The following is a 26,799-nucleotide window of genomic DNA, read 5'->3' as shown; positions in this document are numbered from 1 at the left end:
TTCTAAAATACTTACCAGTTAGTTACACATCCATGATAGCAGGATGATACTGCCAATGCTGTTGCCATCATTTACAGTTGTCAGACATGGCAAGATAGACCTGCTTATGCCACATTCCTGAGTGTAGCCAGCACTAGATTAAAATGTAATTGGGGGGCGGCTAGGTGGCGTAGTGGATAAAGCACCGGCCTTGGAGGCCTTGGAGTCAGGAGTATCTGGGTTCAAATCTGGTCTCAGACACTTAATAATTACCTAGCTGTGTGGCCTTGGGCAAGCCACTTAACCCCATTTGCCTTGCAAAAAATGTAATTGGGAAATATTCAACAAAAGAAATAAAAATACAATAAAATATTATATTCAATAACTAAATCAGCATGTAGAGTATAGGAATTCTTATTGACTTCTGTTTTTATTTGGATTTGATACCACCACTGACTCAATAGTTAGCTTCATGAATTGCTATGGATCCCCCCCCCCCACCTTTCTCCCCACCTCTTCCACTTCCAAATCTTTTACCTGGTAGTCAATTCCCAGCAACTTGCCAAAATCCTATGAATATCTTCTCTAGTCAGCAGGATCTACCACAACTTGTGATCTATTGATATGGCCTTTGCAAACCTAAGTATGACTTCTATGTCTTGAAAATTCACCAGGCAAGAACTTTAGGAAAGAAGGATATATATGTGTATGACATAAAAAAGCCACAAATTAGTAACATATATGAGAAACTACATAATGTGAAATGATTTAAATAATATTTAAATAATTTAAATAATACAGCCAACAATCTCAAAGGTACCTCAAAGGAAATGCACATGTGAATGTGTGATGTGGACAGCCATGAGAGGGAGGGAAATCTCATTGGTTTAAGATGGTCATTTGGTGAAGATGAGATTTGAGAAGGACCTCAGAGAAGAGGGCAGCTGTGGCAGTATGGATCAAACACAAGATGTAATCAGGACTTGAGATTGGGGAATAGTCAGTGTGACTTTGGACACTTCAGTTCTCTCTGAGGCTCAGTTTCCCCAAGTCTAACATGGAGATGATAAATTATAATAATATAATAATTCCTCACAGGGAGGAAATGACTACAGGATCATTGTTTTAAAGTAGCAAGGATTTTAGAAGTCATCTAGTCCTATACTTTCTACCCCCGCCCCCGAAGAAGAATTTACAGTACAGAGAATCATTTGTAATTTGTCAAAGAACTTAAGGTAGTGATAGAATCAAGATTTGAAACCAGTTCCTCTGATTTCCTGTCTGGGGCTCTTCCCATTACACCACGATCAGTTCATGTACATAAAGTACTTTGCAAATCAAAGCTATTATTTTTAAATTTTTTTTAAAATTTAAGATAATGGGATTAAGTGACTTGCCCAAGGTCACACAGCTAGGCAATTATTAAATGTCTGAAGCTGGATTTGAACTCATGTCCTCTTGACTCCAGGGCTGGTGCTCTATCCACTATGCCATCTAACTGCCCCCAAAACTATTATTAAAGAATGATTAGGAATTGGATGGACAGAGAGGGGGGAAGAAAGGGCATTCTAGGCAGAGAAAATGGAATTTTCAGTTTCAATTTGTACGCCTGAATTGGCATTGTAAATTTATATTGATTGATGATGATTTTAGTACTAATTATTACTTTAAATTAACATTAAAAAAGAGAAATGTTTTATCTGATGCAATATGATGTAATGCCTTGAGATTCCTTGAGAATTAAAAGAGCTTAGGATCAAATCCTGCTTTTGCTACAGTTGACTGTGTGCTCCCTCTCTGGGAGCTCCACAGGCCAAGCAAAGCAAAACATCCTCTTCCCCTTATTAGATGCTCAACATTAAGCATATTAAAAAAAATCTATCCTGTGTTTTCATTGGAATAGAGAATTCTTCCTATTGGAGAAATTCCTATTACCTGTGTAGAATGATACCTCAGTGATAACTTACCAGTTCAGAGCAGTGGTGTCTGAGTCAAATGGAAGTGAGAATCACCAATCTATCCATAAGAATTCCTGCAGTTTGGGGGCAGCTAGGTGGTGCAGTGGATAGAGCACTGGCCTTGGAGTCAGGAGTACCTGAGTTCAAATCCAGCCTCAGACACTTAATAATTACCTAGCCGTGTGGCCTTGGGCAAGCCACTTAACCCTATTGCCTTGCAAAAAAAAAAACTCAAAAAAAGAATTCCTGCAGTTGCATATTAACTTTGTTTTAAAATGTACTGTTATATATGGTTTATTGAATTTTTATTCTGTTCACTATTTCCCAAGTACATTTTTTTTACATGACAATGGGGTTAAGAGACTTGCCCAAGGTCAAACAGCTAAGTAATTAATTGTTTGAGGTCACATTTGAACTCAAATCCTCCTGACTCTAGGAGCGGTGCTCTATCCACTGCACCACCTAGCTGCCCTCTTAAGTATATTTTAATCTAGTTCAGGCTGCACAGTGAGTGTTGTAGGCTGTGTGAATGTGTCACTTCAGGTTTAGAGGATTGTCTGGGAGACTGAGAAGTAAAGTCATTTTTCCAGAATCCTTACCTCTGGTCTTCCTTCCTGGGAATTGGTTCTCTCTAGTACATCTGCCTGCCTCACTTGAGTATCTATATAAATCAAAACAGAATCAATACAAATTAAAATAAAACCAATACAAAATTTTGCTTAATACTCTATATTTAAATGGATTGTCTTAGTTATATTGATGTTTTTCTAGTTGCCCGCTCTATGTTCTTGTCAGGATTCATTGGTTCATTCATTTTTTATCCTTTTTTTATTTGATTGTAGTTATGTACTCAATTCTCTGAGGTTTTTTTTTTTATTTCTTTCTTGGCATAATTTCATCAAACTCTGTCTATATTTCTTTGGCATCCTCATACTTATCCCTTTTAATTGTATTGTAGAATTCTATTATACTAATGTACTACAATTTATTGAACTATTTTCCTTTTAGACATTTAGATTGCTTCCAGGGTTTTTGATTTCTTTTCTCATATTGTTATGGAAAATCTTTGAATAGATGACATTTTAAAGATTTTTTTTTATTTTGGGGAGGAGGAGATAATATCATAAGTGTATATTCCCAACAATGGAGTTTTTTTATTGAACCAAAGCCTTAGATTATTTTTGAAACATTTACTGCATAATTCCAGATTCCTCCACAAAATTTTTTTTTTTGTAATTTGCACATCCACCAGTAATGAAAGAGTATACTTGTTTTTCTACCAGCATTGAATTTCATTGCTTTTATTTATTTTTGACAATGTAATAGATCTGAGGTGGTACCTGAGGTTGCTTTGATTTGCATCTCTTGGTTTATTAATGAGGTTGTTCATTAATGAGATTAACATAAAAAATAAACACAATGATAATGGCCTGAAGCAGTATGAGATAGTAGTAAATAGAAGTTTTATCTTAGAGTCAAAATGACATGAACTAAAATCCTGTCTCTAATACTTGGCTTATGATCGGTGACAAGTCTTTTAATCTCTCAGTATTCCAGGAAACTCTGTAAGCTGGTAAACAACCTCATAAAATTAAACAAAAATAAAATCTTTTCTCACACTAGCAATTCTGCATTTCCATAAATAATTCATCACCATATTTTTACATTCAGACTTTCTGACCATCCTAATTTTTGGTACAGGGAAATCATGACCTTAGCTCTCTAGTTCTTGAGCTCCATCAGATATATTTTTTAAGTATAAGATCTGCCATTTGCAAGGTAATGCACCCAATATGATAAGTACACAATGAGCCACTCATATTAAATGACAATTTTTATATCTTTAACATAAAGATTTATTTGGCAATTAAGTTAGAGAAATAATATTATTGATCCTAAATAAAAACAAACAAATAAATAATAAAATACATCACCTTACATTTGTAAACCCTACAATACAGTCTTTCAGAGATCCATATGATGGAGGAAAACTTGTGTGTGATTAACTCATCTTGGGACTACAGACCGTTATACCATAAGTCTACTCAACGTCTGCACCACAGGAAAAGGTTTCTGTGGCTACTGTTTCACTTTAATCCTTTCACTTTAATCCTTTAATCCTTTCCACTCTTCCTTACACACACACACACACACACACACACACGCACAGTATTTTATTTTTTCTAATTCCATGTAAAGATAGTTTTCACCATTCATTTTTTTTAGGTTTTTTTTTTTCAAGGCAGTGTGGTTAAGTGGCTTGCCCAAGGCCACACAACTAGGTAATTACTAGGTGTCTGAGGCCAGATTTGAACTCCAGGGTCATTGCTCTATCCACTGCACCACCTAGCTGCCCCCACCATTCATTTTTTTTTTTTTTTTAGTTTTTGCAAGGCAATGGGGTTAAGTGGCTTGCCCAAGCACAGCTAGGTAATTATTAAGTGTCTGAGGTAGGATTTGAACTCAGGTACTCCTGACTCCAAGGCCAGTGCTCTAATCCACTGCGCCACCTAGCCGCCCCTACCCATCATTCATTTTTATTAGATTTTGAGTTACAATTTTTTCTTCCTTCCTCTCTCCCCTACCCACTCTGGAAGACAGCAAGCAATCTGATATAGGTTATATGTGTACATTCATGTTAATCATATTTCTACATTAGTCACTTTGTGAAAGAAGAATTAGAACAAAAGGGAAAGATCATGAGAAATAAAACAACTGAAAATAAAACAATGAAAATAATATACTTTGATTTGCATTCAGAGTCCATAGTTATTTCTTTGGATGTGGATAACTTTTTCTATCATGAGTCTTTTGGAATTGTCTTAGATCATTGTACTGCCAAGAAGAGCTAAGTCTACCATAGTTAATCATCACCCAATGTTACTTTTACTTTGTACAATGTTCTTTCTTCTGGTTCTGCTCAATTCACTTAGCATCAATTCATGCAAGTCGTTCCAAGTTTTTTTTGAAATCTGTTTGTACATCATTTCTCATAGCACAATAGCATTCCATTTTATACATATATCATAACTTGTTTAGCCATTCCCCTATTGATGGACATAACTCAATTTCCTATATTTTAACTGCCACAAAAGAGCTTCTGTAAATATTTTTGTACATGCGGGTTCTTTCCCCCTTTTTATGATTTCTTTGGGATTATAGACCTAGCAGTGATATTGTTGGATCAAAGGATGTGCACAGTTTTATAGCCCTTTGGACACAATTCCTTATTGTTCTCCAGAATGGTTGGATCAATTCCCAACTCCATCAACAATTCACTAGTGTTCCAATGTTCCCACTTCTTCCTCAACATATATCTTTTTTTCTATCAAATTAGCCAATCTGATTAATATGACGTGATTTCTCAGGCCAGTTTTAATTTTCACTTCTCTAAGCAATAGTGATTTAGAGCATTTTTTCATATGACTAAAGATAGCTTTAATTTCTTCATCTGAAAACTTCCCGCTTATCAATTGGGTAATGACTTGCATTCTTATAAAATTTGACTCAGTTCTCTATATGTTTTAGAAATGAGGTCTTTATCAGAAATACTGACTGTAAAAATTGTTTCTCACCTTTTTGCTTTTCTTCTAATTTGGTTACATTGATTTTATTTGTGCAAGCTGTTTTTAATTTAACATAACAAAAATGGTCAATTTTGCATTTCGTTATGTTCTTTTTTCCTCTGGTCATAAATTCTTCCCTTCTCCATCGATCTGATGGGTAAAGTAATTCTTGCTCTTCTAATTTGCTTATGTTATCATCCTTTATGTCTAAATCATGTGCCTATTTTAATCTTTTCTGAATATAAGATGCTAGATATTGGTCTATGCCTAATTTATTCTATGCTCTTTTCAAGTTTCCAGCAACTTTTGATAAATGAGTTCTTATTCCAGGATCCTTACCACTCTTAAGTTGGAGAAATCTTCTGATACCCTCTCCTCAAAACATAGTCATCATAAACTTTTTCAGTCAACTACTATCCTTATAAGGGCATTACAGTGTAAGGAGTTCCCTTTAAGCCAGAAAACAGCAAAACATTATTCAATAATCTGGAAGCTGAAATGAGCAATCCAAACACACCTCTAGTAAAAGCAAAGTAGACCCCAAATACTTAGATGATTTCTCACATTTTAGTCATAAAACATATATGCAAATTAGTTGTTGTACCATCATACTTTGCCATCTCTAATGTTCTCAGTATGATCTTCCATTGCACTGGTATCCTTGTAATTATGTTTATTTTCACTTATATTTTGCTAGTTTTAAAATATATGTTTTATCTCTGCCTCTTTAAAACTGTTATCATACAAACTAAACAAGTCATCCTTCTACCTTGTTGACAAAAAGAGTCTAATTTTCATATCTACACTTCAGATAATTTTCTCTCCAAAACTGTGCAAAAAACATCTGAAAACTGATTCTTTTTACTGACCTTGGAGTCAGGAGGACAGGAGTTTGAATGCAATCTCAGGAACTTGACTCATCAGCTGTGTGACCTTAGGCAAGACACTTAACCCTGATTGCCTCACATTCAGAGCCATCTCCAGTCTTTATGATTCATATCTGGCCCTTAGACCCAGATGTTTCTGGAGGAGAAAGTGAGACTGGTGAAGCCCAGCTCCCCATCACTCAAATCCAATTTCCATGCTTGTCATGGCATCACCTCTCTGATGTTATGGCCTTCTTTGAAAATGGACAAACATTATTATATATATTAAAGTAAGATGTTTTTTAAAAACATATTAAACATCAAAAATATTCAGTCATAACAATAGTAATATTTCATATCATCTGATGATAAATATACATTTCTTCCTTTTTCCAAAAACATGTTTTTTTCATATCTCAATACATTTTACATTTGTTACCAATGAGCCACCAATTTCCATCAATGGTGGAAAGAATTTCTCACATTATGAAAATCATCCATTCAGGCCCTTTTTTCCCTTCTTCCTCCCCACCCTCTGTCCTCCACCATGTGGTAAATAATCCAAATATTATTACTCCCATTTTGCAGATGAAACTGATCCTGAAGGAAGAGAAGTGACCTGGTGAAGGTTCTGACTTAGTGGCAGCTAGGATTCTTCTTGAAGAACCAGTATTGTTATCTGTAGAATCTGAGAGAGACTTCTAGCTATATGGGCTGTTAACTTGGGGGGAAGAGGTAGGAGAAGATATAAGAAAAAGAACTTATACCCTGGACACAATCACATTCTGTACATTCTCTAAGAAGCTATCATTTTCCAACCTTTCTACTATTTATTCCCTTACACCACTCCCTTCTAAACAGCTGAGAGAATGAGATTTTTTTTTGACTTTATATAGACATATAGGGAAAAGGACACAGCTGGAATGTCCTTTCAGTCTCTAGACCTTGAGTGAGCAATAAAGATGATCTGGGGCACAGGGAGGTTGTATTTGATTTGGGGATCCAGTGGCATTTTGTTGCAAAAGTCAGTTTGTGGAACTTGATTGCATTTTCTTCTTCATTCCCCAGATATAGACGAATGTATGGATGCTACAGCTTGTCCAACACATGCCACTTGTACCAACACACTAGGAAATTATTTCTGCACCTGCAAAAATGGATATAAGTCAAGCACTTCACAAGTGAGCTTCCGAGGACAAGGAACCCAGTGCAAAAGTGAGTAAAGAGATTCTTGTGAAGTCTGTTTCAACTGGTCAGCAAAGGGGGGCAGACCCTGAGAACTCTTTATTCTGGAGAGATGGAAGCAGAGAGGAAGACCCTTAATGTAATCCATAAAGAAAAGAGACACTTGAATTAGATTAAAAGATAGCTCATCCATCCAGACCTAGAGCATCTCAACAAAAGAGTGTTCTAGGGCCTTGGTGGTAGTAGGATGGGGTGGATGAAAGAAAGTGAGCCTCTCTTCCATTCTGGGTAGACCATCTTGGGAAGGACATGGATAAAAAAGAGGTGGACAGAAAGCCAACCTATTAATCAAATAGACTTGAGTTTAAGTCACCTTCTTTATCTATACTACAGATATCGTGTAACCATGGACAAATTCACTTAATGTCTCAATACTTCAGGCAAAGCAGAGACATTTTGTTCAGTCTTGTTCAACTCTTTGTTATCCCATTTGGAATTTTCTTGGTAATGATACTGGATTGATTTGTCATTTCCTTCTCTAGCTGAGGAAATTGAGGCAAATTGGATTAAGTAACGTGTCCAGGGTCCCATAGCCAGTAAATATCTGAAGTTGATTTGAACTCAGGTCTTCCCACTTGAACACTTGATGGAATTATAAATTAAATTTGTATTTTGGCCCCATAGGGTAGAACATGGGTGCAAGGAATGGAAACTGTAAAGAGGACAGGTTTGACTGTATTTTAGGATGGGAGGTTTCCCCCTTATTGGAGGTCTTCAAGGAAAGGCTGATGAGTGTATCTTGTTATGTTAGCAATGCAATGTCTTATTGACTCATGTCAGGAAGTAATCCTTGACCACAGAGACAACAAGGGAGCCCAAGTTGCAGGGATGAAGTTAGATAGATAATCCCTGGGCTCTGGGAAACTCTTTTCCAAATTCCAAGGGAGACTTACATTTCCCTGTTTAGGTAGAACAGGAGGTAGGTCATGTTGGGGGTTTACTACTTTATTCTTCTGTCTCTGAAATAGGCAATTATTATTTCTATATTTGTGTATTAGAAATCAGATATTTGCATTTGAGGGGTAAAATGCACTTAGTGACTCAGGGTTAAGCAACTTTTTCTTGTTTCTCTAAAATAAAAGATAACAATGAGTTTATTATACACTAAGTCAGAGAGTTAGCCTTTTCCCATCAAATGCTTATTAAACAAAAGAAAATCAAAAATAGTGAAAAAATAATTCTCTAAGTAAACAGCAAAACAATTACAATAAAAACTGAAAAGAAATTATGCAGAATAAATGGGTCTTTGGCAGGATTGAGATGAAATCTCAGTTCAGTCAGAAGAGACCATTTTTATTTGAGATGTCTCTCTTTTAAAAATTAAAATTAAAAAAAATTTTTTTTAGGTTTTTTTTGCAAGGCAAATGGGGTTAAGTGGCTTGCCCAAAGCCACACAGGTAGGTAATTATTAAGTGTCTGAGGCTAGATTTGAATTCAGGTACTCCTGACTCCAGGGTTGGTGCCCTATCCACTGCACCACATAACTGCCCCCAATTTTTTTTTTATTATATAAATCTTTTCTTTGTTTTCCAATTACATATAATGGTAGTTTCTACCAATCATTTCTTTGCAGAGTTTTGAGTATTACAATTTTTCCCTCCCTCCCTTCCCTCCCCTTTCCCCCAACAGAAGGCAATCTGATATAGATTTTAGATTTGCAACCTTTAATAAACAGAGATCGAAATTGAACTTGTGAGATAAGATCCAAAAGGAAGAAAGAAAACATTAGTGATATGATTACTTTTAAAAATTGAAGATAATAAACTTTGGTCTTTGTGAAAACTCCACAGTTCCTTCTCTGGATACAGAGGGTATTCTTATGAGATGTCTCTCTTAGCAGCTTCTGGGGGTGCAGTTTATGGGAATCAAGGGACATGTTCAGGAGGAGGAGGAGGAGGAGGAGGAGGAGGAGACTTTCTCCATATATCTACAACTCCAGGGATTCCTATTCACCATTTCAAATTTTGTATCTTTCCTTTCTGAGTCTTTTTTTTTTCAAACTGAGAATTCTCTCCTTTTTCCTAATGCAAAGTAGTGTCCCCCACACATATGGAGTATCTTTTGCTCAGAGGTCTCTCTGTCTTTCAAGAGTCATATCTCCTTATTCATATCCTGTATAGCATTCAGTATCATAGAGCTGTCTTTCAGAGAATTACCAGGGGCAGGTTGTTAAAGCAAAAACTCCTTTCAGGTATGGTTTTAGGGACCTTGCTATTGAAATTCCTTACAATTCTGAGATTCTGGAACTCAGTGCAATTGTAATGTGTTGTGTCTAGTGAGACATGAGTGTCACACTCAATGAATTCATTAATCATTAATCAATGATGAATTAGTGATATAACAGAAGGTGGGGAAGGTGCTGAGAGGAGGGAGACATTCTTTGAGACTGGTATGGTCAAGAAAATCTTCCTAGAATAAAGGACCTGGAGGAGGAAGAGCTTGCCTGATTCTTGAAGTATAGGAAAGAACTGCTATAAGGAAAGCCTCCAAACAGGGAAGGGATCTTGACCTTAGACCCATTTAGGGTGGATTTTTTAAAAAAGTATGTTCTCTCATTTCTTCTCTCTAGGACCTCATTTCCCTATTTCTAAAAATTTGAGGTTAGACTTCTCAGTATGTGCTTAGTAAATGCAAAGGATACAAAGGGCAAAAACAAATAAACAAACAAACTCCAAACTCCAAGTTCCCTATCCTTAAGGAGTTTACATTCTAATGTTATTACATTAGGCAACATGTAAATAACTAGTTACATACAACATTTATACAAAATAGATGTGAGCTAATCTGAAATGTCCTAAACCATGAAGGAAGAAAATGATTCTAAGAGAAGGAGATGGTGAGAAAGTTGCTTAATGTATGACAATATGTAGGTGAGGTATGGAATAAAAATAAATAATAATAATAATAATAAAGCTAATATTACAGTTTGCCCATTAACAAATAGGGAGTAAAGAGGGGTTGCTGATAAAATAAAGATGGTAAGAGTAGGTTAAACCTGGAGACTTTGTATTTAATATATTCTAGATGAAATAGGGAGCCACTGAAGGTTTTGAGGAGGGGAATCACATGTTCAAATCTTTTTTCAAAAAAAGATTTTCTGTCTAAAAAAATAAAAAATAAAAAAAATAAAAAAGGGCGGTTAGGTGGCACAGTGAATAGAGCACTGGCCTTGGAGTCAGGAGTACCTGGGTTCAAATCCAATCTCAGACACTTGATCATTACCTAGCTGTGTGGCCTTGGGCAAGCCACTTAACCCCATTGCCTTGAAAAATCTAAAAAATAAAAAAATAAAAAAAGATTTTTCTGGCTATCAAGGAAAAGAATAATAACAACAGTTTCCATGTATATAGTAAGTCTTATTTTGTAAAATGCTTTAATTAAAATGGCTAAATGAAGTGGGCGGTAGAAACAGTATCATAATCAATAGTCAATAGACATTGAGCAGCTAGGTGGCACATTAGATAGACCATCAACCCTGGATTCAGGGTGACCTGAGTTCAAATCCAGTCACCTCAGACACTTAATAATTACCTAGTTGTGTGACCTTGGGCAAGTCACTTAATCCCATTGCCTTGTTACAAACAAACAGAAAGACAAATCAAATAAAAAATATTCAATGGACATTTATTAAACATCTACTTATTGAATACTGACTTAAGCACTATAACATAACTAAGAAAAAGGCAGTTTTTGCCTTTAAGGAGTTCACAATCAATCTGGGAAGATGATATAAAAAAAAGAAACTGAAAAGCATTTGTGGGTTCATGTGGGAGCATTCCAGAGGGTACCTGGCACAAGGGCATCAGCTGGTGGGAAATGAAAAGTTGGTTGGAAATTCTGCACCCTTTAGGATTCAACTATAATACCAGTATAGAACACAGACTGGATGGGTTGGATGAGAAGTGTGGGTAAGAACAGTTATATTACTAGGTTCTCTCCTGAGGACCTTCCCCATCCTCAACCTATAGATGTCCTAATTTGCACTATATCTTGGTTTGCCTGATGCTTTGGGACCTTTAATTATGCCTCATCCTGTTGAAGTATAAATATACTTATTTTATTGCTTCCCAGGGCTTCTTGTGAGATGCAAAGAAGACTTGGTGGACCAGGAAAAAGTGAAGCATTGCCAGAGCAATTCAACTCACTCTGTACTCTCAGAATATGTAAGTGACGATTTTCTTAAAAAAAAATGATATTGGGTCCCTTTGTTGCTTTTGAGGGAATCATTTTAGAACCTGAAGCAAAACTCCTAGTGGGTCTATAGGATGGGTAGGAAAGGACTGGGTTCTAAATGAAGATTTTATTTGGAAGGTGGATGATAGATCCATGAGCCAGAGAGGCAGCTCTTGTTTTGTTGTTCAGCTGTGTCCGACTCTTCATGACCCTATGGATCATAGCACATAAATAGTTTGGAATTATCTTGATAAAGATGCTAGAGTAGTTTGCCATTTCCTTCTCCAGAGAATCAAGGTGAGTAGAGGTTAAATGACTTGCCCAGGGACACATGGCTAGTAAGTGTCTGAGGCTGGATTTGAACTCAGGTCTTCTGACTCCAGACGCAGTGTTGTATCCACTGAGTCACCTAGTTGCTTCAAAAGACCTAATGAGGGCACCAGGCTTTCCTCCTTCCTTAGTAAATAATAAGAAGGAGACTCCAAATCTCTGGCTAGTATTTAGCCTGTGACATTGCATTTTAGTGGTTAAGCAGAATGTCTTAGATTGAAGGAGAATAGAATACCTAGGTAAGATGTCATCATGGCAAAGAAATCCTGCTTCAGGGAATATGGAGACTTGGGTCTATATTTCTTTGTATTGAGGGTATCCTTGCTAGTGAGACTGTGCCAGAAGCTCCCTGAGGACTTAGGCACAGAATACATTAAATTAAATGCATCATGGTCAGTGTGGTGACTGTGCCAAACACATCACTTTTATACTTGATATCTTCTGAAGTCTTCCCTATTCCTGTGGCTATATTTGCCTCAAAGGTTATAGGACTCTGTTAGTTTATGGCTGCTAAACCCTGAAGGATGGGCAAGCCAAGTCAATTCAAGATTATTGATCACTTACTATGTTGCAGACACTGCAAAGGATATAAAGAAAGGTAAAAAAACGTAGTTCTCCCAGAGACCTTACATTCTAATGGGGAGATAATAATAAGGAAACAACTTTGTAATATATATATATATATATATATATATATATATATATATATATATAATATAATTTTAGTGGTTAAGTACATATATATATGTACTATACAGAAAAGAAGTATAAGAGTAAAGGGAAATAATCTCATAGGGAATGCAATGACAGAATGATAGAAGGGGGAATGACTAGGTAGATAGTTGTTTGTGTTTCCTGCCCATGTGATGGGTTAGTGTAAAGGATCATGGGCCTATGCTAACTCTTGTGGAAGGACCTATGACCACCATTGCAAAAATTACTGTGAAAATCATCGTGGAAGGTGATGTATTTTGTTACTTATGATATTGCTTATAAATTCTCCTGCTTAGGATCCTGTTTACTCACTTTTGTATGTTTGATAAATAACAAACTCCCATTTTATCATTTATTCAGTTATCATTTGTCTAGTTTTTTTAATCTAGTAAACAGTTGAGATTTGAATCCAAGACTTCTGCCTCCAAATTCAAAGTTCTTCCCATTGCATCATGCTGCCAATGGATTGGGTGGTTTGAACCCAAGTTTCCAAAGTTTTAGGGACCTCTAATTTAGCATGATCTTGTATTTTTTTCTCCCCTTTGGACACAGATTTCCTACTGCAAGTTAGTAGACTCCATTCTGGAAGATACCTGTGGGAATAAGACCACCAATGTGTCTTTAAAGGTAAGAAATGAGTCAGAGGGGTCATCAGTATGGGAGTTCATTGAGTCATAGATAAGGAAATTTAGAAACAGCTGGCCAGAGATGAAATTAAGGTGGGTCAACTAAAGACTTTAACCCAGGGTTGGAAATTTAGAGAGGGCAAAAATTTAACACATATTTTACTACAGTAGAATAGTAGGAGGTGAGGTCATATAACACTTTGAGAAGATGCCAGAGAAGTAGGGAAAAGGATTTCCAGGGACCCTCCATTTTGCAGAGAAATCCACATCCTATGTCATTTAGATCCCTCCCTAATCAATTCAAGTGCTTCTGGACTTGATTTCTCACTGATCCTTCCTCTTCCCTCTTTCCTTTTCAGGTACATCAGTCTCTCTCCTTTCCTCCCTTCATTTTTTTTTATCCCAATAAAGACAAGTGTGGGAGGAAGCAAAAGATGGTGTGACCCTCTCACTTTTGGGTTGGACTAGATTATTCCTGGGATCCCTTCCAACTCTAAGATTCTATTCCTTAAGGCACCAGTAGTGGATTCTACTCCCCCACTCTTGTCCTGATGGAAGTTTTCTTACTTAGCATTTAAACATTGGTATGGATCTTCTGTTTTTTTTTTTTTTTACAATGCCTTCATTTCTAAATATACCCTTAAATTCTCTTCTATCCAATGAGTAATCCCTTATAACAGAGAATGCAAAAGAAAAGAATGAGGGAAACAATTCCGCATCAGTTCTATCTGATCGTATATGAAATATTCCATACCCATAGTCCTCCACCTCTGCAACATTTTCTCTGGGTCTCCAACCTTGGTCATTATATTAATCCCTCCTTGAATTTTAAGAGAATATTTCATATTGCTTGTTATATTTGGTGACACTTGTTCTGAAGAGTGGAAGCCTGAAGAATGAAGAGTGGGTGCTTACTTCATTATTTACAACTCTGTGATTAGGTTTAGGTTTTTGCTCAACTATGGTTTTATTTATGCTTGCTCAAAGTGAGCAAGATGTAAGTAGGTTAGGGACTTGGGTTCTGGAGCTTTTTTTTTCAGAGTTATGAAGAGATGCAGATTCCTCATGGCCTCTGTCTCACACTGATGATTTCTATTCCTCCCTCCCTTCTCCTCTTCCCTTCCCCTCATCTCCTCTCTTATCCACTCTACTCTCTCTTCTCTTTTCTTCCTTCCCTCCTCTCCCCTCTCTTCCTCTCTCCTCTCCTCTTCTTTTCCTCTCCAGTCTCTCCCCCTTCCTCCCCCTCTTCTATTTCATCTATCATCCTCTTTATTCCATTCATAGAGCTAATGACTTTTGGGATTGACAATGGAAAGAGAGGAAAGCACAAATAGGATGAATACCTTTCCCTATCCCTAAGAATCGGTTGCCTTTCTCAGTGGACAAATTTAGATGTTACTGAGGGACTCTTTTGCACACTTGAGTATCTCATTCTATATAAAAATCAGTTAAGTATGTACTGAGAAAAGTCTTCTCTTCTGACAGAAAGCTGCTGAGAATTTTGCATCAGTTCTCAAAGAAACATCCACATGGCACATCTTGAGAAAGGAGGAGACCTCAACCTTGGCAACAGCTTTTCTGTCCAGTGTAGAAAATGTCATATTGTCAGCTATTGTCAGTCTCTCTGGGAACACGAGTCAGACAGTGAAGAACAAATATTTAGGTAGGAATCACTACCATTGACAAGCTGAAAATGATTTCATTTTTTCCTTCTTTCCTCCTTTCCTTTCTTCCTTCTTTTCTTTCTATATTCATTCAACCACCAAATGCAAAACACTATGCTGAAGTCTAAAGAAAATACAAAGTTTATATAAAGCAGTGTTCTTACTCCTATCAAACTCAATGGTGAATAAGTCATAAGCCAAGAGAAACCATGGTAGAAAAAAAATACAAGAGAAATGTATCAGAGAGACAAAAAGTCAAATGTTATTGGAAGTTTTAGGAGGAAAAGGTTATTACTGACTGGGAGAATTTGATCAGGGAAGGCTTTATGAAGGAGGTGGCATCTCCTTTTCTAGGATTCTATGATTCTCAACATTCTGTATCTGAACAAGTCAGAAACCTACAGTCATCCTGGAGAGCTCCCAGCAAATGACTTTCCCACTACCTGTGTTCAAGCTGTTGCCTTTCAGTTTTAAGCTCCTTTAGATTTGGGTATACTGGCAGGTAGACCTTGCCTCTATCTACTTACAGTGTATTTTGCCTTAGCTCCAGCTTCTTCCCACTCTACTGCCTCCTCACAATTCGATCCCTTAGGTTTGAACATTTCTGTAGCCTCCTTCCTTCAGCCTCTGCCTTCATCTCTCTGCTGTCTTTGATTCTTCCCTTGAATTCAAAATTAAAGCCCTCTTAGATCTGTTCTCAGATATCAACTGACCTTCAGTTTCCTCCTTTTACTGAAAATTTGAGTCATAAGATCATAGGTTTTAGAGCGGTAAGAGCTTTTAGTAGCTATCTTATTGAACTCCCCTCATTTTATAGATGAAGAAACTGAAGCATGAAGAATAACTTGCCCTAGGTCACACAGTAAATGGCAAGACTAGGATTTGAAACCCATGTTCTTCTGACTCCAAATTGGTGCTCTTTCCACAATTTAATAGTCTAACTCTTTCTTAGAACTGTAGAAACTTAATTCTTTGGAATGTTTCAGAAAATTGTATTGCTGGGAGATGGTTATCCAACATGAACTCTTCCCTCCCTTTCCAGAGATTGAGAGTAAAGTCATCCAGGACCACTGCCCGGTGGAATATTTAGTCTTGTCAGCCAAAGGTGATTCCATGAAGATTCATTGCAGCACCATAAATGAATCTGTGTCCATGGGCACATTATCAGGTGGGTCACAGCTTGGGGGACTCTGGGGGGGGGTTTGAGATAATTTGAAGGAGATAAGATTGTACAATTTTCCTGCCTTCCTGCAGGGTCCAAAAGGAGCCCATTTTAGTTTCACCAGGTTCTGCTAAGAAGACATGTCAGAAGATGCTATTGTCCCAGTCTATTCCTTTCTTTCAGTGAAAGCTATAAGAATGCAATTAATAATTGACCATTGGATAGGTACCCAAAGGTTTTCTAAGTTCTTTACAATATATTTGATCTGTACAACAACCCGGTGATCTAAGAACTGTTAATATTATTATTATTAATTTGTACATAGTAAGGAGATTGTTCAGTGAGGGCCTAGTGCTTAGAAAATGTTCAGTAGCCATGTGGATTGGTCACAGGAATGGGACAAGTCACAATGAATCACAAAGATTCAATCTTTTGTTGTTCAGTCATTTCAGTCGTGACTGACTCTTCAGGACTTTTTTTTTGTCAGAGATACTGGAGTGATTTGCTATTTCTTTTTCTAGCTCATTTTACAGATGGGGAAACTAAGGCAAAAAGGGATAAGTGACTTGCCCAGGGTCACACAGACACATAAGTGTCTGGGTTCAAATTTGAACTCAGGAAGATGAGTCTTCCTGACCCCAGATCTGCCATTGACCAATCTTCTAGAGCATGCATAATAATCCACCCAAATTGGTAGCAAACAGAAGCTACTGAGCATGTTCTAAGGATTTGCCCCTCTTTGGCTAATTCCCCCTGCCCTTTACATATATATATATATATATATACGTATACACACACACACACACATATATATATATATATATATATATATATATATATATATATACATATGTATGTATATGCAGATAAGTAAATTGAGGTTAAGAGAAGTGATTTGCACATTTAGTAAGTGATTTAATCAGAAGTAGGGCTCTGGTTTTCCTGACTCTAAGTCCTCTGCTCTTATCCAGTCTGCAACATTGCCTTTGAGTAATAGTAATGTGATCTTTAAAGAATAACACACAACTAAAAAAAATTTAGACCAATCTACTTTTTCTTAATCTACAATGTTCTTTCTATGACACTTTTTTATTCATGTCAAGTATTGATTTAATCTCTGGAGATCACAATCTGATAGCTGATCATCCTAACTGCAATTTCTAGTGTTTATAATAAAGTAGACATAACATATATCTTTCTATTTGACCAGCCATAACATAGATCCTTCCATTTGACCCTTGCAACAATGCTAGAAGGTAGTTAGTGCAAGTTCTATTACCCCCATATGGCAGATGAAGGTCAGGGAGATCAAGTTAAAGGCTGAATAAGTATGTACTCTGGACCCCAGAACTGCTACTCTTTCCATTAGACCGTGTCAGATCCATCAGACCCAGTCAGATCTTAGTCCAGATAAAGTATCTCTGTTCCACAAAGGGAGGACTTGAAAGTGTAAGGGTTCTGCAATGGCAGTCTTAACAGAATGAGACACACACAAACTCTGGAGGACATTGTTCACAGCCTGGTTGAAGATACAATTAAATATACAAATAAATGTCTAAACCAATGGAGTCACTGATGGCTAAGAATGTGGGTCCAGGCTCCTTTGGGCTTTTCTGATGATAGTTAACAGACCTGCTTTTCCAAGAGACTGTCAAAATCCACCTATGAAAGAAAAAGTAAGGCAAGCATAAAGGCAGATTAGCAAAGCAAACAGAAGAGAAAGTAGGATTGAGGAGTAAGTGATGAGTACTTCATTTACTTAAAACCTCATTTTTATTGGTTAATGTTATCAATAGTATATTAAAATAATAGATAAACTATTACTTTAATAAACAAAAATGTTGATATTTCAGTTTCATCAATTAATATTTCTAGCATATATAATGAATAATACATGTTTAAATAAATTATAAAAGAATATTTTAATTATATTAATTGTGAATAAATTGTTATATCTTCTATTTTGTCATATGATATATACAGTGATTATATGATTATGTCACAATCATATAATATATTTATATATAAACAAATTATTTTTAAATATATAATATATAATGATATTAATTTTATTTTAAAACATTAATTCACTTTTTAATATAAAGAGCATTCTCCCTAAAGTACCTATTTCCCAAACTGGCCTTGCTTTTCTGTTTCTTGAACTTTGCATTCCATCTCCTGCCTCCTTGTGCTTGGAATGTGCCCCTTCTTCACAGGTCAGCTCATGTACCACCTTGGATGAGAAACTTTTCCAATACAGCTTTTGAGGCAGCTAGGCAATACCACAGTACACAGAGTAACTGAGTCTGGAATCAAGAAGTTGTTATTGTTGTTAAATTGTTTCAGTTGTGTCTGACTCTTTGTGATCCTATTTGGGATTTTCTTGGCAAAGATACTGGAGTGGTTTGCCAATTGGAAACTGAGGCAAACAGGATTAAGTGACTTGCCCAGGATCACACTGCTAGCAAATGTCTGAGGCCAAATTTGAATTACCAAAAATAAGTTTTCCTGACCCCAATTTTGGTACTCTATCCACTGTGCCATCTAACTGTTGAAATCAGGGAGATCTGAGTTCAAAACTAAAATTAAACCCTTCTTAGCTCTGTGATCCAGGAAGGTCACTTGGTTTCCTTAACCCCCAAATGTAATATGAATAGCACTTACCTCTCAGTGTAAGGATTGTGAGGATCAACTGAGATAATACTTGTGGATTGCTTAGCCTGGCCCACATCATGCTCTTAATTGTTATTGCTTGTTCTTTCTCCTCAATTGATCATGAATATAGTGATCAATTTACTTGTATCCCTTCAGTGAAAAATGTAAACTTCAATCATTTGAGAAAATTTTATTGTTCTGAAGTCACAAAGACTAGAGTGAAACAGTTCCTGCCCTAAAGAAGAATTTTCATATGAAATTTTCCATGTTTCTCTCAATTATATATATATATTGTTCTTCATGGCCCATTAATATTCCATTTTATTCATCTACTATAATTTGCCCAGTCATTCCCTAGCACATTATCTGTTTCCCTGTATTTGCTTTTACAGATAGTGTTAATATCTGTATTTAAAATTGAAAATCTTGGTAGGCTGGGACATTTAGATGGATCTGGGGACCAGGGACAACAGTACCAAAATGTTTGAGGTAAGAAGTCTGACAGAGGATGCTATTGCATGTTTGAGTATTTTTGGTCCATATTGGTACTTCCTTTCTGGAACTAAGAGAAAGGTACATTTTACATTTAAAAATGAGATTATTGTCTTCAACAACCATCTAACATCATGAAATTCTACATAAGGCTTTGTGTCAAAACTTGATAAAAAGATTGCTATGGTTACTGCACCTGTTCTTAAGGAGTATCTAACTGAGGCAGCTAACTGGTACAATAGGTAAAGTCCTAGACTTTTGTTCAGGACAGCCTGAGTTCAAATCTAGTCTTCCTAGCTGGGTGACTCTGGTCTGATTGTCTCAGTTTCCTCAACTGTAAAATGTGATCATAATTGTAAAGCACTTACTGCCTGACACATAGTAAACTTTATATAAATGCTAGCTTATTATTATCATTATTTATTATTAATTGGAGTGTTTCTTTGTGGAATGTTGATCAGATATCACGGGAATAGCTTTTACCTCTTTCGTGGGCATGGAGTCCATTTTGAATGAAAAATTCTTCTACAACTCAGAGGCTAACTTGATTGGCTCTTCTCAGAATCTTTGGATGAATTCTCGAGTCATAGGTGGCATTATCACTGGTAACAAGAAAGAAAATTTCTCTAATCCAGTCATCTATACTTTGGACAATCTCCAGGTAAGGATGCTTATCTCCTAGAATTGAAACTTCTGTAATCCTTTCAAAAGACCTTTGCCAAATCATCTAGAGTTTGTCTCTGCCCATCAATCAGTTCATTAGTATTGAATGCCTTCTCTGTGAGATTACTAGGCTTTTCCCCCAGAATGCTGATGGCACTTGAAATCCTTCAACCTTTAGGAATAACAGAGTCTAACAACTAGTTAGCTAAAGTAGGAAACTATTGGATAGAAGACTGTTTTGAGCTCTCTCTCCTTACCTTCCTCTGTTCTCCACATGAATCCCTTACAACCATCTCCAGGTTCTTTGCTCCTCCTTAGTCATACACTCTGATTTATGTGAAGAGACACTATCCAAAGTATGATTTGAGGTACTTGCAATCTCTGCCTCCTATATGGTGCAGCTCTTGAATTCTATGATGGTTGACATTTCCCTCTGTTACTTCTAAGGTTTTCAGTCTCCCTTTCATTTTTGTTAGTGGCAAGGGATGTGTTGTATATGGAGATCTCCACATCTCCAGTATCCCTGTTCACTCTAGTCATTTTTCTTTGCTATTAATAATACCTCCTATTTCTATATTCCTTTAGAGTTATAAAGTGATTTATGTATTCTAGCCCTATGAGGTATATACAACAATGCTATAATGTCACAGATGAAGAAAATGAGACCCAGTGAGATGGAATAACTCACTCAGCTATCTGGTGTCAGAAGCAAGACTCAATCCCAGTTTTTCTGACTCACAATTAGATGTGTCCCCCCCTATATATCATACTACTTTTGTCATTGTTACTGAATACATCATGGGAGAATTATCTTGTTGGTTTGGTATTCTGCTTTTGCAGCCAAAGAAGAAGTCAGATAGATCCATCTGTATCTCCTGGGATCCAGAGATCAAGGGAGGGCGGTGGACATCTACAGGTTGTGTGATGCTTTCTTCCACTGAGACACAGACCACATGCAGCTGCAACCACCTGGCCAACATGGCTGTTATCATGGCTTCTGGGGAAGTCACGGTCAGTGGGGTTGATTGTGGGATGAGCTACAGGGTTTCTTGCCACAGAGAACTTATTTTTACTGATCAAACAAATCAACCAAGAAGTAAGAAAATGTCAATTCACTCACTCATCAATTCATTTGATAAACATTCATTAAATACCAATTGTATGAAGTAGATCATTGCGATGGGGGCTTAAGGAGACACAAAACATAGATAAGACAAGGCCTCTACTCTTATGGGACTTCTAGTCTAGTAGGGACATAAAGACAAATAAAACAATACACATACTTGACTTGCTTCAAATATTCAAAGATAAAAAATTCTGTTTGAGGTCTGGGAGAGAAATAGTTACTGACAAGGAAAAACTAGGGAAGGTTTCCTGAGGAGTCAGTATTTGAGGTGGAGTTTACAGGATAAGAAGGTATTTAACAGATAAAAGTCTAGGGAAAACATTCCAGAAATAAAGAGCAATGGGAATCATGTCACAGACACCTGGCATTGCAGATCTTGGTTTGAAGGCAGAGAGTCAGCCATTTGAACAGAAAAGGCTGAGAAGGTGGAGAGATGCCAGCTTGTAGAAGACCTTGAATACCAGACCAAATAGTCTGAACTTGATTTGGTAGACAGTAAAGAACCACTAGACATTTTGGGAGAGGGGAATAGTCAGATCTATCTGAAAGTCCTTTAAAGGGTAGAGTGGAGAGCTATTAAAAAGTTTTCTACATCTATCCAGATGAGTGGTCATAAAGACCAGAACTAGGTGATGGTAGTAAGAATTGTGACAAGTGGTTAGGTGGAAGGAGGAGACATGTGACAGGTGTCACAGAAACAGAATAAATGGGCAGACAAGTAAACTAGTCAGTGGTTAGATGTGGGTGAAGTGTCAGGGTCTGTAAGTGATACAAAAGAAGCATTTGACATAATGATCATAAGGACTGAATAGGATAGATGTTCAGATTAGAGACAGGAGAGACTCTTTTGGGTTGATTGGTATGGTCAAGGAGGGCACATTGCTGGGAGAGTTCGGCCTTGAAGAATGGATGAGATTTGGAGGGAGTAGAAATGTCAAAGGTGTGAGGAAAGGTATAGAAGGAAGACTATTCTTTACAAAAGTGACTGCCTGGGGTGAAAAGGGGGAAATCTGACTTTCAATATTTTGGCACTAATTTAGAATCTTTGAACAAACTAGAGTCTCTACTATTTAGCATAGAATAGGAAGACACTTTTCTAAAGAATGTATAAAGGGTGGTGGACCATGAACCCTGAAGGTTCCTTTCTAGGAAATGCCTGTAAAGCTTGGTGCTCAGCAGGTGACCCTTGTGAATCAATTTTCAGGTGGATTTTGCTTTGTTTTGGATAAGCCATGTGGGGATGATTCTTTCACTGCTGTGTCTTGCCTTGGCCATTATCACTTTCCTGCTGTGTCGCTCCATCTGGAATCACATCACCACCCTCCACCTGCACCTATGTATCTGCCTCTTCCTAGCTAAGCTCCTCTTCCTCATAGGAGTGGCCAGGACAGAAAACAAGGTATGTCTTCCCATCTTGTGTCATTTGGCCCTACCACCATCCTTTTGATCTGCCCCCCCCTACTTTCCACCTATTTCTTATATGTTTTCCACTCTTGGTATCTTAAGACCCTAGGTAAAAATAAGACCACAGAGGCAGCATGGTGTAATAATGGATAGGACACTGGACTGGGAGTCAGAGAAACTGGATTCAAATCTTACCTTAGACAGTTATGATTTTGTGACCTTAGACAAATTATCTGACCTAACTATGCCTTGATTTCCTCATTTTTCAAATAAGGGGATTGGGACTTGATGATCTTGAAGATCTCTTCCAACTCTAAATCAAGGCCCTCTATGCAAGCTTGTCTTATTGAATCATGGTGGTACATATAGTTGAATGTGATGAAAGTATAGAAAAATAAGAGAATCAACTAAGGTCTCTTTATGGCCAAGATCAATTAACTTTGAGGGGTTGGGTAATCTAAGTGATTTCCCCTCTGCATTTGTGAGTGGATCTGTTTCCACCTCCCCTTAACTTTTATATGCTTGAGGAAAACCATTCTTCAGACTGGGTTGGATGTGCTTGAAAGATCTTTAGACTGAAATTCAAAGACCTGGATTTAAAATCTGACTTGATTACATGCTCTTTCTATCTCTCTGGGCTAGTCACTCTATCTTTCCAAACCTTAGTTTTCTCATTTATAAATTTATATTTATAAATTTTAAATAGATTTATAAGTTTATATTTATAAATTTATAAATAGATTTATAAATTAAGACTAGATGATTGTTCACATCTCTTCTAGCTCTAAATTCCCCAATTTATCTAGATCCAAGTGTCTATAATCCCATGATCCTAGACCGAAAGGCTAGCAATGTGATAACACCTTCTGTGTGTCTCCACCTTTTCTTGGTAGTCTTGGCTATTTTGGGGGACCTTGCCATCTTTCTGACCTATTAAACTTACAAATCCCTTTCCCGACTCTCTAGCTAGTGAAAGTACTTTGTCCTCAGGGTCATTGTCTTATTTGACTGGGTACTTTCCACCATAACCCAATGGAGGCAGGGAAGGGCACCGTGCATGAAAAGACCATGGGGAAGCTTCCTTTTCCTCCTCTTCCTTCCCAAGGTGTTCCAGGGGTGGATGACAGGATCTCCTTTCTTTGCAGATAGTGTGTGCTGTCATAGCTGGCCTGCTCCATTACCTTTTCCTGGCCTGTTTTGCCTGGATGCTGGTGGAGGCCATGATGCTCTTCCTGATGGTCAGGAACCTCAAGGTTGTGAACTACTTTAGCTCCCGAAATATCAAGATGATCTATCTCTACATCTTTGGCTATGGTCTTCCAGGGTTGATTGTGCTAGTGTCAGCAGGAATCCAATGGGAAGACTATGGGATGAATGACCGGTGAGTATGGGGAAGTGAAGTTTGCTGGGGTGGAAAGAACTCTGGACTAGGGAGTCAGAATTGTGAGGTTCATATCGGGTCTCCATTTCTTATTTTTCCTTTGACCTTGAAACAATTTTTTCTATTCTCTGGGTCACAGGTTCCTTCTCAATTTCTAACTAGATTGAACTAGGTTATAACTAAGCTCTGATATTATGTATTTTAACATCCTTTCCACCTTTGTTCTAAGATTCTTCCCAACTCTGATATTTCGTGTTCTAAGACTCTTTGCAGTTTTGATTTTCTAAGATCTCTTCCGGTTTTGATTTTATTGCTTGAAAGCACTGGGGGATATTAAGCCTAGAACAGGAGATGATTTAATGGGAGACATGCTATTTGAAGGGTTGTCAAATGAAAGAGGGTCTAGCTGTGTTCTACTTGGCCCTAAGGGGCAGAACTAGGAGTGTGGGAGGGAGGAACTTGCAAAAAGAAAGGTTTAGACTAGAGACAGAAGAAGTTCTAATAATGAGAGCTGGCCCTAAAGAAGGTTGGACCATCTTATATCACAAGTTTTCAGTCCTAGGGTTTAGATAAGTCCTTGGCAGACATGTCAGAGATGGAATTCTTGTTCAACCCTGTCTTGAACTAGATGCATTCTGAGATCCTCTCCAACTCTGAATTTTTGTGATTTTAGTTTTATTTTTTTTTTTAGTGCTAACATTTTATGTTCTGCCATTCTGAAGGTCCTTCTAAGTGCTAATGTCCTATATTAAAAGGGTCTGTTATAAATGGCTTGAGAGTACTTAGTCCAGAGTGATTAAGATGGTTTTTATTAACAAAATGACACACCTCTCTCATGGTGGGAGAGAGGGGCAGGGAAATCCCCAAATACAAGCTCTTTCATGCACTTTAAAAGGCTTTGTTCCTACCCCCTCATGCCAATCATAGGCTGGGGTTACAAATCTAACTGATAAATTAGTTCCTAATACATTTCCCCCACCCTGCTCATTATGCTAATGAGCAAGAACAGCTAGATCTCATTGACCATGGGAAAAGGAGAAAGTCAAGACTCTAGGTTAAGTTAAAAGCAGGTGGGGCAATCTCATCAGTTTTTGATCAGATTTGAGGTCACCTGCCCATAGGGCAGAGCCCAGTCTTTGTAATATAAACTTACAATCCTCCCTTCACATTCTTCTGGAACCTAAACACCCACATTTTCTTCACAGGCCCTTTCACCTTTGCCAAAGTTTTTAATCTGTGAATTTGTTTTAAATAATGTGTGTGTGTGTGTATTTTAAGGTAATCTTTAAAATACATATAAAGTTTCCTTTGTGATGCTATGTATTTTATTTTGTATATTTATTTTATTTATTCAAAGACATTTTGAGGAGTTTAGGCTTATACACACACACACACACACACACACACGTGCACGTGCGCATACACACAACTTAAGAGTCCCAGATCTAAGCTCTTTTCTACTTTTATATTCAAAATTATTCAAATATTATATTAAAAATTATATTCAAATTTTATATTCCACTTCTCTATTCAAAGAGTCCTTCCATGTCTGACCTTCTATATCATTATGGCCCTTCCAACTGTGACATTCTGTGTTCAATGTTCTAAGAAACTTCTAACTGTGACATCCCACGAGCCATTTTTCAGATCTTGCTTCTCCAGAGCAATAATTACTCAGGAAATGCAGCTGTTACTTGAAGGATGGGGCAGGGTGGGTCTGGAGTGTTTCACCCCTACTCTTTCCCTCCCCACATCCCCCTTATCCCCAAGACTGACTTGGTAATAAACACTGACTTTCCTTTGTCATTCCAAAGCTGCTGGTTGAATACAGAGACTGGATTCATTTGGAGTTTCCTGGGACCTGTTTGCACAATAATAATGGTATGTGAGTCACTGGTTGAAGCCCTTCCTGAGGAGGGGCTTGGAGAGTGGCAAGAGAGAGAAATTCAGCCCAAGGTCATCCTCCATGGCATCATGAGAAGGTTGGGAGTTCACTGGGCTCAAGAATTGTCTGAGCTATCCTTACATACCAGAGGAATGAGCAATTGGCCTAATGGTATGATTCTAGGGGTCCTAAGAAGGTGTCCCCTTAACTTTTTTCCCTGGTATTACATGATTTGAATTTTTTTTAATTTTAATTTTTAAGTCTGAGTCTCCCTATCTCATCCAGCTTGGAAGTATAAAATTTCTGGTGGACCAGTCCCTTCTCTTATTGTCATGGGGATTTTGGTTTTCTTTGTTTTCTGAACTTGACTGGTTTGTTTTCTCTCATTCCCAAGGGTCTCTTCATTTTAAAGGCAAATTTAAGAGTGATCACCTATTGGGCTTATCCCAACTCCACCTCTTACTTTAGCTCCAAAATCCTGAGCTCAAGAGATCTTACTGCCTGTCTCAGCATCCCTGGATGGCAGGGATTATGATAATGGCCACTAAGACTGATTTAGAAATTAATTCTTTAAAGAATTTAAAAGAGACATGAAACATGTCTTCAAGTATTTGAAGGGGAACCACATGGAAAAGGAATCAAATTTATTCTGTGTAGCCCCACAGGATAGAATTAGGAGCAAGGGAGAGAAGGTGGCAGATTTATGCCCAAAATAAGAGAAAAAAATCTTAAAAATTAGAATTATTCCCAAATGGAATGAATTGCCTTGGGGACCTAGGTTTTTCTCCTTACTGCAGGTCTTCAAAATAAGGATAAATGAGTAACTGATGGCTACTTGGGTTTGATTCTGCCTATGAGGAATCATCATTCAGACTCAGGAAAGCGTGGGTTGAAAAAACCAAAAATTTAT

At 37.3% G+C, this 26,799-nt stretch overlaps 1 protein-coding gene across 8 annotated transcripts in view; it reads left to right on the top strand.

The window, feature by feature from the left end:
• LOC141500494 (adhesion G protein-coupled receptor E1-like) overlaps positions 1 to 26,799 on the top strand; it is a 92,832-nt gene that overhangs the window by 43,218 nt on the left and 22,815 nt on the right. For all 8 annotated transcript variants that reach the window (XM_074203698.1, XM_074203701.1, XM_074203702.1 and 5 more), the window contains 10 exons: positions 7,438 to 7,584; positions 11,686 to 11,777; positions 13,384 to 13,458; positions 14,943 to 15,120; positions 16,164 to 16,289; positions 19,892 to 20,091; positions 20,934 to 21,104; positions 22,424 to 22,618; positions 23,769 to 24,004; positions 25,819 to 25,885. In XM_074203698.1, coding sequence (XP_074059799.1) covers positions 7,438 to 7,584; positions 11,686 to 11,777; positions 13,384 to 13,458; positions 14,943 to 15,120; positions 16,164 to 16,289; positions 19,892 to 20,091; positions 20,934 to 21,104; positions 22,424 to 22,618; positions 23,769 to 24,004; positions 25,819 to 25,885 — 1,487 coding nt within the window. The remainder of the gene's footprint in view (positions 1 to 7,437; positions 7,585 to 11,685; positions 11,778 to 13,383; positions 13,459 to 14,942; positions 15,121 to 16,163; positions 16,290 to 19,891; positions 20,092 to 20,933; positions 21,105 to 22,423; positions 22,619 to 23,768; positions 24,005 to 25,818; positions 25,886 to 26,799) is intronic.

Source organism: Macrotis lagotis, chromosome X (genome assembly GCF_037893015.1).
Source record: "Macrotis lagotis isolate mMagLag1 chromosome X, bilby.v1.9.chrom.fasta, whole genome shotgun sequence".
Lineage (NCBI taxonomy): Eukaryota > Metazoa > Chordata > Mammalia > Peramelemorphia > Peramelidae > Macrotis > Macrotis lagotis.
This window is presented reverse-complemented; position numbering and strand designations above follow the sequence as displayed.